The sequence below is a fragment of the Poecilia reticulata genome, chromosome 12 (assembly GCF_904066995.2).
Source record: "Poecilia reticulata chromosome 12, P_reticulata-male-v2, whole genome shotgun sequence".
NCBI classification, from domain to species: Eukaryota; Metazoa; Chordata; class Actinopteri; order Cyprinodontiformes; family Poeciliidae; genus Poecilia; species Poecilia reticulata.
This window is the reverse complement of record NC_088841.1, coordinates 3,505,127-3,523,263: the sequence shown is the minus strand read 5'-3', so window position 1 is coordinate 3,523,263 and position 18,137 is coordinate 3,505,127. Positions and strand designations below refer to the sequence as shown.

At 40.8% G+C, this 18,137-nt stretch overlaps 1 protein-coding gene across 3 annotated transcripts; it reads left to right on the top strand.

Moving 5' to 3' along the window:
• Window positions 1–519: 519 nt before the first annotated feature.
• gnsb (glucosamine (N-acetyl)-6-sulfatase (Sanfilippo disease IIID), b) lies at window positions 520–16,171 on the top strand. Of its 3 annotated transcripts, none has more exons than XM_081613634.1 (14): window positions 520–598; window positions 1,486–1,786; window positions 3,471–3,530; window positions 4,449–4,652; window positions 6,275–6,340; window positions 6,418–6,516; window positions 10,861–11,028; window positions 11,128–11,210; window positions 12,278–12,396; window positions 12,651–12,754; window positions 12,852–12,953; window positions 13,039–13,149; window positions 14,265–14,375; window positions 14,455–16,171. In XM_081613634.1, the coding sequence occupies exons 2-14, from the start codon at window positions 1,607–1,609 to the stop codon at window positions 14,602–14,604; spliced, it is 1,557 nt and encodes a 518-aa protein (XP_081469760.1). In that variant the 5' UTR covers window positions 520–598; window positions 1,486–1,606; the 3' UTR covers window positions 14,605–16,171. The 3 variants fall into 3 exon arrangements, 2 of the variants coding, with proteins under 2 accessions (XP_081469760.1, XP_008421470.1); XR_014090207.1 differs by lacking the exon at window positions 520–598 and having other exon boundaries at window positions 1,099–1,786; window positions 14,455–14,677; window positions 15,830–16,171; XM_008423248.3 differs by lacking the exon at window positions 520–598 and having other exon boundaries at window positions 1,100–1,786.
• The last annotated feature ends 1,966 nt before the right edge of the window (window positions 16,172–18,137 follow it).

Genomic DNA, 18,137 nt, shown 5'->3' with positions numbered 1-18,137 from the left:
AAGCTTCAGTACCATCTATATGTTTATTCTGTATAGAGGGGTGTAAATGGTACCTCTTGTTGTCCATGGGATACCGTGATATTCCGCTAGTTGTTGAGCGATCTCTAGTCTCCTGACCTTATTTTAGGGTAGCTGTTATGCTGATGTGTTACACTGTTACAGGAAAGAAAACTATTTTGTACTGGTACTGAGTGTCTTTTAACTGTTTTTCATTTTGTGTAATTCTAGGGGGGTGAATGTAACCTGGTTGTAATTCTCTTTTATTATAATTACACAAAATGCCCTTTTTTGGTTATTTGTGTTGTTCCTTATCTTACTGAAACACCTCTGTCATTGTTTTAACCGTGTTACTTTAAGATTGGAAGCCCCGCCCTTTTATTTCTTCTTCTGTGGTATTGTCTTTAAATTGTTTGCGCTCCTTAGCCCCTCCGCTTTTGACATGTCCTGCGGGAGAGGTGTGTGCTTTTTATTCTTTCATCTAAATACATTCAGTTTATTTATAGATCTATTAAGTTAATTTTTGTTTTATACTTTTGTTTGGTGTAGGACTTGGAGCGGGCAGCCTATAAGACGGTTGTTTTGTCTGTATTTTCGTCAGGTATGTTGTACAAAAATGTTTATTTAGTTTTTTTTGTAAGTTGTGAGAGGTGTTCGGCCCTTTTGACATGGCCTGCGGGAGAGGACTTGGAGCGGGCAGCCTATAACACGGTTGTTTTGTCTGTATTTTTGTCAAAAATAAACCGAGAATCATCCGCTTGAAAGAAACTGTGTCACTGTGTCGTTGTGCTGGTCCATTCAATCAAAAACCAGCACAACGCAGAAAAAGATCCGGTTACATATGCATATATATACTTCTCTCAGAAAATACAGTTTTTGGGGGGTAATGGGATGCTGTCAACTGCAAACTTCATTTAATGATTGTAATTATGTAGTTATTAAATAATGATTAACGGTTGATTATTTCAACAATCAAATCATCATGATTAAGCCGATTAATCGTTCCAGACCATATTATTACAGGAAAAACCTGGAAGAAAACATATGACAAGCTGGAAAAGATTGATATTTTGTTTTGTTTATTAAAAAAGGAAAAAGAAAACCAAAAAATAATTTTAATTCCATTCAATTGTAATTCTATTACATAAAATACACTGACATTTATGGTTGTGACATGGCAAAATGTGACGGAAAAAAATATAGTGAAAATGTATTCTGGAAATTATGAAATCATTCTGTTATATTTATAAGACAGACAAGTTTTATATAGGCCAAATGCAACAGAAACTGCATCTGACTATTTTAGCTCGGTAAAGTGTGACTGAATTTGGTGAGGTGTGAAGTTGGTCAGCAGTTGTTGTTCTCCGTCTCCTCCCCCTCGGTCTCAGTCATATGACAGCTGGCTCTTGACTCCACTTCCTCAAACTTTTAAAGCCTGACTCCGGGATTCCAGGCACCGTGTGTGGCTTGTTCTCGCTCTCCCCGCAGCACGAACCTGAACGGGGCCTTCATCTGAACGGCAGCGGCGGTGTGAGAGCGTGCGACAGCAGCAAGGCCCGGAGCTGCACCGCGGAGGCTCCCGTAGCGGTTCGAGGTTCCCCCGGCAGGCATGAGCGGAGGCAGGGGCGGCGGAGCTGCGGTACACCGGCGGCGGAGAGGAGGAAGCGCCGTAGCGCTGACGCTGCTGACGGCGTGGCTCACCTGCTGCGTCAGGTACGCGGAGGGCGTCAAACCGAGCAACATCGTCCTCGTGCTGGTGGACGACCAGGACGTTGTGCTGGGGGGGATGGTGAGTCGGTGCACCCGGAACCACATGCTTTATCGATTGCATTGATCCTGATGGAGCTCGTGACAGCAGTGTGACATCATCATAAAAACTTTGCACGAACACTTTGAGCTTCAAACATAAACATCCTAAAGTGCAGTGATATTATAGCTACTCTGGGGTCTGAAGTCATGAATCACATGATCTCTAAGTCTTATCAATAAGAATTACCCACTTTGTTTCGGTGATTAATAATCTCTTTAACCGAGACAAATACAGATGGTGTCATTTTTCTACTCGGGGCGAGCAGATGTTTATGCAGATAGATCAGAAATGTCACACCTTTAACTGATCATCTTTAAAATGGAGATGATGACTGATTTAGTCTTACAACACTCTGACACGAGTGCATTTGGGGAATGCACCGATCAGGCTTCTCTCCAGCGATATACCGATCTGTGGGTTTTTTTCTGTCTGACCTGTTGCTTACGATGTTTTTCCCCAAAAGATAAAACGTAAAAAAAAAAAATGTGCTGCCAGTTTTTAATGATGGCTTTTCTATCTTATAGAATATTAAGTCACCAAGATTATAATCAAAGCCCATATTTGTAATGTTTGCAGGATTTGTACAAAAAAAAAAATGCCCTCGAGTATATACTGCATGTTGGGCATGGCCCGGTAGGAAATTCTCATTGTATGGTAATCATAAGTAAAACTGCCACAATGTCAAAGTATTGTGATATTTACACAAAACCTTTTCCTCCAGAAAAGTTATGTGTAAGTCAGTTTTATCTTCATATTTTAAGTGTACTAAGATATTTACACTAGAAACTAGACAAAAACACTGGATTAGATTTATGTTTTTCTTGTAACTTTCATTTAAAGCAGAAAAGCTAGCCAACTTTAGTGTTGAAACTACATTAAAGATGGCGGGTGTCATTACTTTTGTTTCCTTACCAAGACTATGTTTTTTTCATTTGGGACAATAAATATTGTTAAAAAGCCAAATTTGTATTTGTTGTAAGATGCACAACAAACCATAGCAGCTGTTTTTTTCTATCAACAGTAACTGATCTCTCTTTAAATTGTTAGAAATTAAGCTGCTTGGAAACGGTAACATTTTAAAACTTGGTACATCAACAGTAAGTGTCCGATGCCTACTGTACCGCTGTGGTTACTGCCAGTAAGGAACACTGGAAAATCGATCAAACATCACACTGTGTATTCATTAAAAGACTAAATTCTTGCGCAAAGATGGCTGACACACTCCTTACTGGTTGGTGGCAGTGATGCTTTATATTGTTGTTTGCCAACCACCATTAAAATCAAGAAGAAGAAAGATCTGAATGCATGTACAGTATGACGTTCCATCCCTACCAGTGTTGACTTAAACACCATTAGTCAACACTAGTGTTGACTTAAATTTACAAATTTTGACTCGTATGTATACATTTTTAAAATTTACATTATCCTCACCTCGTACATCACCTGTTTTTATGAAGCAAAAAAAATCAATAGTTATAGTTCATTTGATGGGGGAAAAAAAGTTCAGGTTTATTTATTTTTGACCTGCCAATCACCAATCATACCAATGTCTGGTCGATTGATCGCTGCATCTTTTAACTACTTTTGTCAGCTTTCTAGTTTGTTTGCATGCTGGGACACGAGCAGCTCTGCGTGTCTCACACTTCTTGTTTCATTTCGCCAGACGCCTATGAAGAAAACGAAAGAACTAATAGGAGAAGCAGGAGCAACTTTTGTGAACGCTGTGAGTATTTCAGTCTTCTTACTGCTCGTCCTTTTCACAGGAAAACCAGTTTTTCTTTTTAGCTACAAAGTCTCACAGATGTGTTCACTTTGGTTTTTGTAAATCAACAAGCTTACACAAGATGGCTCTTCGTTTTAATTCAGCAGGAACAGTGTGATTAGTTTAACCAAAACCACAAAAATCTCAGTATTTGCCTTTTTTTTTTTTCTGTTTCAATACGATAGCTTGATCATCCATTTTAGTGACACGTCCTGTTTTCTGCTGTTTTTCACTCTCCTTTCCCAAAGAGGAGGAAATATGTTTTGTACATATGTGCCCTTCAGAACACTCAGTCACCTTGCAATAAAGGCATCATGAAAAGCATATAGTACAAAATAAGAAAATGTTCTGTAGAGGTTTATTTGTCACATAGTCATTTGTATGAGTTAAATCAGTAGATATCTGTTTTCGTGAGCAGTAGGTGCGTGAACATACATCGATTAAATGATTCAGTTACTTCAGGGCAGAAAGGAAAATTATTTATCTAAATTATTATATTTAGGATTTTTCAGGATGATCAAGCTGCATTTGCACTTTGAAGAAAATGCTAATCCTAAAATATTTTGTTTGAGGTTCTAAAAAATGGTGAAAGTTTAAATTCTGCTTTAATGTATATAAAAAGGGAATTAAAGGTATGTAAATTTTTTTCTGTTTGTTTCTTTATGACTTTTAAGTTAACTGATTAAAATAAAAAAGGAGAAATGTGAAACTGTATTGAACAAATGATCTGTTTTTATGTCTTTTGAGATAATTATGAAATATATATTTTGAAATTTAAATGCCCGATGTGTGTAATAACTTAGAAATAAAATGTTTGAATCATATTATTTCTTTGGGTTATGCTGAGTCGCTCTCTTCCTTGTTGCTCCTCCTGTGTAGTTCACGGTCACGCCGCTGTGCTGCCCCAGCAGGAGCAGCATCCTGTTGGGTCGGTACCCCCACAACCACGAGGTGCGGAACAACTCCCTGTCCGGGAACTGCTCCAGCACTCAGTGGCAGAAAGGACCTGAAGCCGAGGCGTTCCCCGTCTACCTCAGCAAGCAGAAATACCAGACGTTCTTCGGGGGGAAATACCTGAACCAGGTCTGGGTTCCCGTCCTGATTTATCCAGACAAAAAGTCTTAGAACAAAACAAAAGGCCTTCAACAAGCTCACCGACGGCTGTTCCGTGTGCTGAATTTTGTAATTTCACATTAGAGGTGGGCATTTATCGTATCTCTTATCATTTATCATGATACATTTTTTTATTGCGATAAGAATTTAGATTTATCGTCGCAATAAATCCAGTTAATGATCTTTAAAAACCCAAAGCCATCCATCTTGTTTCAGTAAATTCTCCAGTGTTTATTCAATGAGAGTATCATTACAATACATTTGAAAATATTAAATGCAGTTACTGTGAGCAGCTTGGTGATGCACATCACACTTTTGTTATGTGACTGGGGTTATAAAGTTTGTGTTTGTGGGGCTACAGTCACAGCCTTACAGTCATCTAAAAAAGACGTTTTTATCATCACTTTCATTGTTATCAGAATAGAACCACAAAACATCCGTCCATCCATTTTCTTTACACCCTTGTCCCTTAATGGGGTCGTGAGGGTTGCTGGTGTCCATCTCCAGCTAACGTTTCGGGCGAGAGGCGGGGTCACCCTGGACAGGTCGCCAGTCTGTCGCAGGGCAACACAGAGACACACAACCATGCACACACATACTCACACCTAGGGGCAATTTGGAGAGGCCAATTAACCTGACAGTCATGTTTTTGGACTGTGGGAGGAAACCGGAGTACCTGGAGAAAACCCACCATGCACAGGGAGAACATGCAAACTCAATGCAGAAAGACCGGAACCGGGAATCGAACCCAGAACCTTCTTGCTGCAAGGCAACAGCTGTAACAACTGCGCCACTGTGCAGCCACCACAAAACACATTTTATGGATTAATTACACACAGATGGATGTTTGAATGCCTTTATTTTTATATTTGAGCCTATGTGTGTCATTTTGACTACATTAACATGGTGGTGTATTAGGGCCACTGTAGATACAAAAACGACATACATTTTTCTAGAAAAACAAGGACATTTCTGAGCTCCTAAAGTCAAAACTTTGCTAGGGATAAACTCAGAAATTTTGTCATTAATCTCCGAAATTTTCTAGAACGATGTGGACATTTCTGAGTTCGAAAAGTCAAATATTTACTAGAAAAAAATCAGAAATTTGTAGATTTATCTCAACAATCATCTGGGAAAAACTTTAAAAAGTAAAAAAAAACATCTGACTTTTTGAAACAACTTTTCTTGTTTTTCTAGAATATTTTTGAGCTTAATCTCAAAGATTTTTGGCAGAAATTTACTCCTATTTTATTTTTCGCCATTGCATTAATGTCCAAATTGCACTCAGAAATTTTGAGATGAACCTCAGAAAAGTTGAATTTTCTTCTATAAATTTTCTGAACTAGTACAGTGGAATTTTTTCTAGAAAAAAAAACCCCTCAGAAATTTGAGGGTTTCAAAAGCAAAACATTTTTGACTTTTGAAATTCAAAACCTCGCAAGGTTTTTTTTCTAGAAAATCTCTGAGATTGATCTCAAAAAGCTTTTTTTGGCAGAAATGTTCTCTTCCTTGCCGTTTTTTCTCCCCCATCTATGCTGGCCCTAACCGCTGCATTAACCCCTGACTCTCGCTGTGTGCTCCATTTTCACCAGTATGGCGCCAAAGCCGCTGGAGACGTCGACCACGTTCCCCCTGGTTGGGACCAGTGGAACGCCTTGGTGAGTGCTGTGTTAAATCATCCGTTTGTCCTGCGGTCCGCCGCGGCTCTCACCTCACCAGCGCTGTGATGCTGCAGGTGGGGAACTCCCAGTACTACAACTACACTCTGTCTGTGAACGGCAAAGCGGAGAAGCACGGGGACAGCTACGAGAAGGACTACTTGACCGACCTCATCGTGAGTCACAGTCACACCCACATACCTGTGACTCCTGTTCACACTCAGCCTTGTGATCGGCAGCATTTCATGAAATCAGTGGCTGTTTACGCAAGAATTTATGGCACAGCTGTACAAATCAGCTGCTGCAACGCAGAAATATAAAAAGCTCAGTGATGTGTGAAGTTAATCATCTGCCAGAGAAACAAGTTGCAGCAGTTGCTTACTGAGCTTACTCAACATGTTGGACGTCTATGTAGTGATGAGGTTCCCTCATCAGGTGATGGTTAATAATCCTTTGGTTTAACCAGAATAACCAGCTGTCTGCTCATGTAGAATTTGAGATCGGCAGTTTATATAAGAAAAAAAAAAAGTTCCTGTAAAAGTAAAAAAAAAAAAATTTAAGGAATTGTGCTACTAAAGAGCAGAATGAATCTGTTTTTGTGGGAGGCTTGCTTTTTGCCCTAATTCACTTCCTGGGTTTATGTATCAGGACTCGTCTCTACTTGGCTCTAAAACCATCAGAATGAAACCTCACGTGTTCAAGTTTATCCAGTTGTCTCTTCTGATGTTCTGTTATGCTACAACCACCTACTTCAATGTATTTTATAATAGTGAGCTGAATGAGTGCATAACTGAAGTTGATGGATGTAACTTAATTGTTTTCTGAATCTGAAAGGCTGTTGTTTTCAACCCCCGATTCATAACTTTGTGGAATCGTCTGCTGCAGTTTCGGATGCAAGGCTTTTAGGGAATGTCTCACCAATCGGCTTATACACCTACAGACATTTGGCGTATTGATCTTTGCAAAATAACTCAATCTCACACCTAGTTCACACGTTATTTAACACCATTTAAAAGTAACTTAACTTTTATAATTGTCCCCACAAATTAACATCCTGGCACCATGTTTAATTTGCAACAGGAAGTTGTGGTTGTTCTGAAGCAATCTGGTTGGCTGAGATAGATTTGGCTTTGTGCTACTCTGCCCCCTACGGGTTTGGCATGCTTAAGACGTATTTGTGCGGATTCATGTGGATGAAAACTCTTCTGAAACCGTTCCACTGTTTACGATGTTATTTTTTTAAAACGATGTAGTGGAGATATTAACTTTTATAAAGACCCGGTTATGTGTCGCATTATCAGATTGGAGAAATTATTTAAACGTGAATTCTCTTACCTCAGATTCCTCAGATTCCTAATTTGATTCCGGCCTGGACTTTGACTGGGTCAGTGGATGGAGCATGCTCAGCTTTCTGCATGTTCTCCCTGTTGATTCGCAGGTTCTCTCTGGGTATCCTTGGCTTCCTTTCTGGCGTCATAAGGATGTAACTTTAATCACACTCTCTAAACTTCCCTTGCGTATTTTACGTGCGTCTCTCTTCTTTTCTCTTCAAGTCACTGTAACACGCAAACTGAGATCAGTAGAATGTGAATGATATTTCACGCTGTGAAACGAGGAGCATGATTTCCAGCAGAAACCGTTTCCGTTCTTTACTAAGCGAGCGGTGACCGTCCTGGCATGTCGACACGTGCTGATGATGAAAATGTTAGATATGAAAACATTGGTTTGCATATCTACAGAGCTGATCCAAATCATCAGAGCGCTCGAAGATTGAACCAGAACCATAATCGTCTTGTCAGCTCATAAACCAAACAGATGCGTATCTTGTTATCACAGGAAGTTGCGCTCCCTTATCTCCTGATAACGAGATAATGTTCTTGTTATCTCCAGGAAGCCACTTTAAACGGACTCTTAAAGGGCAAGGCAGATCTCTGCTTCCACACAGTCCCACTCTACAAGTGAAGATGCACCGATTTTTAATGGCCAAACAAACCGGTTCAGAGGGCGAGTTAAATTTAACCAAGAGAGAAATGCTAAAACAAATCACCATGGTTCGTGACGGTGAGTCGGAGGTTTGGCTTCTGTGGGCTTCTGAGAAGAAGGAAGTGCTGTGTGGTGCAAAATAAATCAGTACTATCACGAACAGAAATGCAATATGCTAAAATAAAAGGTATTCACCGCCTTGGATGTTTTTATCCTTTGTTGCTTTTACAAATCAGTCATAATCAATAAATTTTTTTGCCAAATAAACATCCTTTAGTGCAGGTGTGTTCAAACGTTTTTTGCCGTGGGCTAAAGTTGGCAAGGTACCCCCCGCCTCCCCAGCTAAAAACGACCAACAATTTTACTGTTCATTTTTGTCTTTTTTCAGCATTAATTTAAACACACAATGCTTAGATGAAACAGTATAAAATAACTAATTATTGTAAGTCAGGAAAAAGGATCTTGGATGTTTATCTTGATAACGTACATTCTCGGCCCGAAACTTTTCCATTTTTGTTGATCTAGAAAATATATTCAGCAACAAAATGGAAAACTTTCTACTATTGCTATACTTAGTCAGCTTTTAATGAATGTGTGTGTAAAATAGTTATTCTTTTTTTTTTTTAGTAAAATGTTGCTGGATTTTTAAAAAGGTTGTCTTGCAGCTGAACTTTTCCCTTTAAGAGGATAAAAATTAGTCATTAAAAAAAATCTAAATCATCATTCTAAATATTTGACCAAATTTGTAATATTCTGGAGCCGAAAATGGCCCCAGGGCCTCACTTTGGACACCTGTGCTGTCCAGGGCATTGTGATTACACTTATTTGTAATCACAATGAAACCAGAGTTGAGAGACTGCTAGCACCAATTGGCTGGACCTCTGTTGAATTAGGTCAGTAAATTGAAAGGGGGTAAAAATAAATAAATAAAAAATTAATTACATTTTTATTTTAGTTTATTTTTTTTTTGTTAAGAGGATGAATCCAGACTTATTTGCAGAGGAGCCAATGCTTACTCACGCAGGAAATGAATGTTGGAAGGTGGTGCACCACCAGAGATTTTCCTGTGTGAAACGCATACTGAGAACCAAACGTGTGTGTTTCTGGTCAGAGCCTCATTTTAACAGTTTGACTTTGCATCAGAGTAGACGTTCTCACAGAATGACATGTTGTGACAGAATTACCTAAACCTTCAAACTACAACTGATAACATGACAGGCTTTTTGTTTCAAACTGAGAAGCAGCAATTATTCCTGGTGCTGCTAAAATAATAGAATATGTTAGTTGTTGCGCTCTATAATTTTTTATTATTTTGGTTTTAACTGACAGACATGAAGAATGAGGGAACACAGACGAGCCTGTCACTGTTGGTTCAATAAAAAACTGAATCTACTCCAGTCTGCCCATATGAATATTACTCAAAGGACATTGAACAGAAATATATTGGTGTTTTAAAGCAGTGAGGGAATAAGCACTGTTCTCTGATTGGCTCGGTTTAAATTCCACTGGAGTAATCCAGTTTTATGGTAGAAAGTCTGTGAAGGGAGATGAGAATCAAGCGGAATTTTGTAGGAAGACGATGGAGGGAAGAAGGTTGTTGCTGAATTGTTCATGAAGATGTACTTTTTTGGCAACAAAGAAACCCCTAAAAACATGTAGAACAGTGAAGGACCAGTGTAGACTACCACTGTGCCACTTCCTGAACCCCTTTAAACCTCTAAATCAGTGGTTCTTAACCTGGGTTCGATCGAACCCCAGGGGTTCGGTGAGTCGGTCTCAGGGGTTCGGTGGAGCTTCTGCCGCGGAGGTAAAGACACACTTGTGTAAAGTCGTGATGACGCGCCGCTTTGCCATCACTTGCTGCAGAGGATCACGTTACATTGCTTAGCCAATCAGTGCTGCGGAGGAGCCCTGATTGAAGGAGCTCCACTCTCAGCATGGATTTGAACTTTTGTCTTTAATTACTTCAGCAAAACTCACAGTTTTTACCAAATTCTATAGTCTAAATCTGCTCCTTAGTCGCATCTTTTCGGGGTTGGTACTGCCTCTAGTGGTGTGGGGGTGGTTACACAGCTAATATAATTACATTACTAAATCAGAATACCGCAAAGTATTTTGTGTCGGGGGGCGGGGGTTGGAATAAGAAGGGTTCGGTGAATGCGCATATGCAACTGGGGGGTTCGGTACCTCAAAAAAGGTTAAGAACCACTGCTCTAAATGTTGCAAAGTCCAAGTCCAACCCAGAGGTTCCTTCTTAATGAGCACTGAGTTGAGCTGGAGGGAACCGAGCTTGAAAAACGGCAGACAGGTCTGTCAGCATGGAACGGCAGAGACTGTTGAGTCTTTTACATCTTTGATCAAAACCCATTTTTATTCTATTGATTCAGAGTTTGACTTTCTTTTATAATGACAGATATGGCGTATATTTGTATTTTGTTATTTTTGCTTTATTTAATTGAACTGCACAGCCTTTGGGTAAACGTCTGTTGTTGTCATGTGCTATATTGATATAATGATCTGTTTTGTCCTCGTTTCAGCTGAACCGTTCGCTCAGCTTCCTGGATGACAGAAGCCCCCAGCATCCCTTTTTCATCATGCTGGCACCGCCTGCACCTCACTCCCCGTGGACGGCGGCGCCGCAGTACCAGAAGGAGTTCAACAACGTGCAAGCCCCCCGAGACGGCAGCTTTGACAAACTAGGGAAGGTAAGAACATGGACGGTGTGTCACATCCAACATGAGACCTGCCTGTAGTCTGGATCTCTGAGGAACGCCTGTCGTGTCCTTTTCTTTTTCTGTTTCCAGGACAAACACTGGCTGCTGCGTCAGCCTGTCAACCCCATGCCTAACAGCTCCCTCACATTCTTGGATAATGCCTACAGGAGGAGGTAGGAACAGGTGGAGTGGGATGAAGTTGTGCTTAAAAAAAAAATCTCCAAACACAAAATGAACAAAAATGCAGATGTACAACGTTCACTGTAAAAAACAAACAAACTTGGAACTGGTAGAACCGGTTGGAACACGCAACATTTTGTAGCACTTCCTGCACCAGAATGCTTCTGCAACCATTTATAAACAAATTTATAAACAAATGTTTATAAATGGTAAATTATAAGTCCATCTGTTTAATTTCCTTGCTATGAAATATTCGGCAGTCAGTCGCCAGTGGTGAGACAACAAAGTGGGATCGATTGTGGATGATGGTGACACGTAGAACCAGAGCAGAGTCTCCTTCAATTGACGGAACATAAGCACGGAAAACTTTATCAATATTCTGCTAATGTCCCACTTTCACAATTGCAATGTTTTCATTAAACAAGGAACACAATCAAAATCAAACATGAGTAAGTTTGTTCACAAGATAAATCATTAAAAAACATGCAGCGCCACAATCCAGCTACTTCCTGTCTTTTTCTTCTTCATGGTCTGCGCCAGCGGCAACATCATGTGGCTCCTGTGATGTGAAAAAAAGTGTTTCCATTGCAGTTTTGCGAGATAAACAAAAAACAAACTCACCTCATGCTGGTGCCAAAACATTTCCTCGACAAACTTTTTTTTTTTTTTTTTTTTAATCGCCGTGTTTCCATTGAGCAAATTTGTTTTCAAAATGTCAACTTGCGCAAATATATGACCAATGGAAACACAGCTAGCGCTGAGCTGGATGTGGGTTGGCTGGTCCAGGTCTGATCAGAATCACCTCACTCAGACTGTGGCAGCTGACGTTCCTGCAGACCCCACACAACCTGGACACAAACTGTTCAGTGTTTTACCTTCAGACCACAGCTGCAGCAGTGACACTTTCTGCCCCACTCTGTCACCCTGACCAACACTCGAGAGTAAAATTGTGTTGAACCTGCCCTTCTGCATTTTGTTCAAAACTCTCCTCATCCGACTCTCTGATCAGACATGATGCTTCGTTGTGTCGAGACTAAAGTAAAATGTTTCCCTCCTGCAGGTGGCAGACGCTGCTGTCTGTGGACGACATGGTGGAGAAGCTGGTGAAGAAACTGGACAGTATAAACGAGCTGAACAACACCTACATCTTCTACACCTCAGATAACGGCTACCACACAGGTCTGCTCCGGCGAACCCCTGAGAGCATCCTCAACTTTCATTTAGCATCTTTTAAAAACGACGTTTGTGTCTCGTGAGATTTTAGTTAATTTTCAAAAAAAATATGCACATCCCGTTAACACAGAAACTACAGTTTAAAGCTGCAACCAACGTTCATGTTTTCAACTTTTTTAAATAATACATAAATAAGCAGCTTCACCTCGTGTTTTGTGTGTTTACACTTGAGTTTAGTTTTTTCTGTCCGATCTGTCCAGGTCAGTTCTCTCTGCCCATCGATAAGAGGCAGCTGTATGAGTTTGACATCAGGACACCACTGCTGGTCCGTGGCCCTGGCATCAAACCAAACCAGATGATAAAGGTCACAACCATCTTCCACCAATGCTGATTTTCAGCTCTTTTTCATATGAGTTATTGTAACATTCCTGTTTTTTTTTTTTTTAATGTGTCTCTTTCAGGCTCCGGTGCTGAACATCGACCTTGCCTCCACCTTCCTTGACATTTCTGGCGTCAACCTGTCCACCGTCAACGTGGACGGACAGTCTTTCCTCGCTCAGATGGTCAGCTACCTCATTCCGCTCGCCGACATGTTTTCCTTTTATTATTTCGAGTCCACTTTAAATCCTGACTGAGGTTTCTGTTCAGGCCCCGTCGCTGCGGAACAGCACGGTGCGACCGTTCTTCCTCGTTGAATACACCGGAGAGGGAAATCCAACCAAGGACCCGACCTGCCCCAAACTTGGCCCCGGAGTGTCTGTAAGCAAATGCTGACATCTTCAAAAACACGCTAGAGAGATTTGCTCTTGGTTACAACATCACCGGTCTAAAAACCAGGACCTGTACGCACAGAGATCCTTATGGTCTCAGATCTAGTTCTCACTTGTTCAGATTTATAGACAAACTTTCACTTAGCTTAGAAAGTCTGACTGGTTTGAGGAAGTGTGAATGTAATGTTACGTCATCTAGTTGATAATAACGTGGACGCTCAGCTGGCAACTGTGATTGCCTTTGTAAACTTGTTTGATCTGAAAAACGGCCAACATGAATAGTGGAAGGACGGGAGCAGAACCTCCTGTTGCCACGGCGCTGTACGTATCCACTCTGTTAGTTTTTTCATTTTCCCTGCTTAAGACGCTTTCAGCCTCTCTAAAGTTCCTCCTAAAGGCGCCGAGAATTTTGTCTAAAGAGCTTTGTGAACACATTTCATCTGACAAAGGGGAAATTCAGTGCAGCCTATCTGGTGGGAGAGAAAAAAACCAACTTGTGGCCACGACTATAACTTAATAACTCAAACCCACGACTTGTTCAATTAAGTTGTTCCCATGAGATACTGAGCCATGAGTTAAGTCTGGAGCACAATTTTTCTTTTTTCTTCTTTTTTTGTGTTGTCAGCTCCATAAAATTATAATAAGAACTTTAGAATTTAAAAAATCCTATGATTTTTCACTAGGACCACTAGAACTGTTTCCAGTCTTAGGATTATTTGTGTATTTATATCTCTGTGTTTTAAATTGTCATTCCTGGATCCTGGAATTTACAAAGAATAAATTCCAGGTAAAATGATGAGTAAAATTTTTGTAAATGATCATGTCATGCAGTAAGAATGTAATCTAAACACTCACTGAACGTTGAGCTTTTTCTAAACGTGTTTAAAACCTCATAGGAATTCCAGGACCACTGGTTAGAGTTACCACAGGACGTGTATCGTCTATTTTAATGGAATTTTCTATATGAGTCCAACGCAATCTAATGTGTAATTAGGAAGTGGAAGAGAAATGCTCCGTTGTTTTCAACACTTCACTTCAGAAATCTGTTGTCACTGTGATTTCCAAATGTGTGCATACCAAGTAAACTTGTAACTCGTTTTCCAGCAATGTTTCCCAGACTGCGTGTGTGAGGACGCCTTCAACAACACGTACGCCTGTGTGCGGATGCTCGACGGCAAGCAGGACCTGCAGTACTGCGAGTTCGCAGACAGCGAGGTAATGGCGACTCGGGACCTGAACCTTGAACTGGTGTATGTGAGCAGAGATGGTGTTTAAACCTGTTTGGTATCTGCAGTCTTTTGTAGAAATGTACAACATGACTTCAGACCCACACCAGCTGGAGAACATCGTGAAGAAGGTGGATCCGTCAATCCTCCAGGACATGAACCAGCGGCTCATAAAGCTGCAGTCCTGCATGGGGGACAGCTGCCGTAACATCAAGTAGAGAGGACGACAATGACGATGAGCGTCCTGCCATGGTCAGAGGAAACACCGAGCGCTCTGATGTGTCCAGACAGGTAGACAGACATTTTGATTGGCTTACAGAAGAAATAAAAGGGAAGTCCCGGCTGAAGTCCATTCATAATTGCATCAGTTTCAGGCTCCTGCTATTGTTCACTTTTCATATTTCTGGACGCCACAGTTCAGAGGAGAAAACTCTTTTTCTTTTAGGTTTGTACTCGGAGATGATGGGAATGGCTCACTCTAATAGTTCTTAAAAAATTTTGTGTTTTTGAGTAGTGAAACTCCTGTCGTCTGTATTCCATCTCGGAAAGCTGGGGGTCATCCAATAGGGCTGCCATGCACATGAAACACAAACAAGTTGCAGTATTGATTGGTTTATTTATCACATGATGTCGAGATGAACCAGTGACAAATATTGTCCTGTGACCTTAACTCTAAAGTGTCTGAATGCATAAAATGCTAATAAATGCATTGCTATTTCTGGCTGATAGCAGTTAGCTAGCTCACTTAGCAAAACAACTGGCTAGTTCTGCTGGATTTTCTGACCTTTAAGGCAAACAGTCCATTAACTTAGCAACAGCTAGCCTAGCTTAGAGCAGCTAACAGAACAAAAAAAAAAAAAAGATATATGTATGTATATTATTGCTGCTCAAAAGGAACAACCTACATGATAAAGGTTGTTTCATTAAAAAGCTTTAACTAGCGCTTGACAAATCAAAATGTCTGCTACCTTTCTGAGCGGTGCCTGGTCATCTCGTCCTTTTAAAAGCGTTCTTTTTGTCTTGTAAAGCACACTTTACAAGACAAAGCAAATCTATGCTGTGACATTTTGCATCATATAACATTCACTATGAATGTTCAACCTTCTAAATGTTTGATTATACCTAAGACATAAGCATAAGAGCTGTCAGACATAACAGCAATTTGTTTCTGATGGTGACGTCCAGCCAAAGCCTCATCCGGTCTGTCGTCACTCTGGCCATCTTTCTGTTGGAACTAAATGAGACTTCAGTTGTTTTTTTATTTTGTCTTTTTGGGTCTGATGTCTCCCACTTCATACAGCAGCCACCATTAGACAGTTGGTATGATGCATGTTTGTCACCCAAGTGTAGCATCACTCTCCATATTTAACTCCAAGTCACAGTAAACTGAAGAACTCATCTGTGTTTTCATGCAGATGTTTTTATATCTTTTATTCTCTGCAGCACTTTGAGGAAAACAAATGAAAACGAAGTTTGCCTGGAGTCGGACACTCAGTCCCGTCTTGTGCCTTGAGATGTGAAAAATTGACATTTTATACTAAAGTTTTATATGAATTTTTTTTTCTTTGGATTATCCATGTTGTGTTTTGGAGGTGAAGGATGTTCCCTGTGTTCTTGAATGTCTTCTCTGATTTCTGAATAACTGGAAAGGGATTTCTTTTTTTTAACCTTTAATCTTGTGTGCCTTTTCATTTTTGCACAGAATATGTGTAAATTGCCTTAAATGTGAATGGATTTGCACTGTGATGATTACTGATCATTAAAATAAAGATCATTTTACTATGATCATGTGAGTATTTTCTTTACTGTCACCGTCAATTCAGGTCCTGTTGGCAGGGGCGGAGCTAGACTTTTAAAGTTGGGGGGGCCAGGGCTACCTCTGGGGGGGCAAAAATTAAAATGATGTGTGTGTATACATCTATATATTGATCTATCTAGTTGATAGATGCATATATCAGTGACGTGCGGTGAGGGTCATTGCTGGTGAGGCACTGACGACTGTACACCATGCATATTGGACATACTGAAATTTCGCGCAGGCATACAACGCCGGGGGGCAAAAAGACTAATCTTTTACATGTCATCCATAGCCGCGTTAACTCAGTGAAACTTAGAAATGTATGTATTAATTTCATGTTATGATCCACATAAGGGAAAGAGCGAGGAAGCAATTTCTCGCTCCGTATCCGCCAAGCTACACGCAGACTCGTTGCCATAACAACTGACAACAATGCCACTTCATGTTTTAGGATTTAACTCCAAAAATACTAGATTAGCTACCGCTTCTACTTTACTGAATTAGACATACAAACTGTAGCCCACAAAGCGCACATTTTCTTCAAAAACTAAACAAAATCATATTGCTGCCTTACCTTTACTTAACAATCAAATCCATGCACCGCTAATTCTGCACAAAAATATCCGTTCATCCAAAGTCTTTTCTAATGAGACTGTCTTTTCTACTCCGTTTAAGAATCATCAAACTATCTCGAAGCAAAACTTTCAGCTCCGGTGTTGGTCTTCCTTTAGTTATCTCCTGCTTCAATTGAAAATTCACTTTAGAAAATTGTCTTTCATATTGACGTCAGAAGAGAGGAGAAAACGAATATATCGCTGTACTTTACTTATTTACTGTATGGCTAGCTCACTGTGTCTTACTCTTCAGTTTTGCAGTCACAATATCTGGGATCATGAGCGCCCCCAGCGATGAGGCAAGAGAACTGCCTGCCTCACCTTGAGTGTTCAAGCAGACATTGAGGACAGTTACAAATACCTGGGAATACCACAAGCAAATGGCAACCTCGATGAGGTCACAAGGATAACAGGAAATCCTACCAATGGCTGGAAAAAGCTGGATTCAAGGACAGCACTGAGGCTCTCATCCTGGCCGCACAGGAACAGGCCCTAAACACCAGAGCAATAGAGGCTCAGATCTACCACACCAGACAAGACCCAAGGTGTAGGTTGTGCGAGGATTCCCCTGAGACAGTCCAGCACATTACAGCAGGGTGCAAGATGCTGGCAGGGAAAAGCGTACATGGAACGACATAACCAAGTGGCGGGCATAGTGTACAGAAACATCTGTGCAGAATATGGACTGGAAGCCCCGAGATCAAAGTGGGGAACACCCCCAAAGTTGGTGGAGAATGACCGAGCTAAGATCCTGTGGAACTTCCAGATCCAGACAGACAAAATGGTAATGGCAAACCAACTGAACATTGTGGTGGTGGATAAACAACAGAGGGAAGCCGTTGTGGTGGATGTAGCAATACCAAGTGACTACAACATCAGGAAAAAGGAGCACGAGAAACTGGAGAAATACTAGGGCCTCAGAGAGGAACTGGAAAATACCTGGAAGGTGAAGACCACAGTGGTGCCTCTGGTCATCGGGGCCCTCGGGGCAGTCACTCCCAAACTGGAGCAGTGGCTCAAACAGATCCCAGGAACAACATCAGACAACTCAGTCCAGAAATGTGCAGTTCTAGGCACAGCCAAGATACTGCGCAGAACCCTCAAGCTCCCAGGCCTTTGGTAGAATGCAGGTCAAAATGCATCAACACGACAAATCTAATATGACATAAAAACAATGCCATACTTGACGGAGTTTGGCTACATCGAGGCTCACTGCAGTAAAAATGACATACGGAGGATCAGATAGCAGGTAAAGCAGCGCACAGCTACAAACACTCACCCGGATTAGCATGACGGTCAGAAAGCTAAACAAATAATCCGCAAAATTATTTACGTTTTC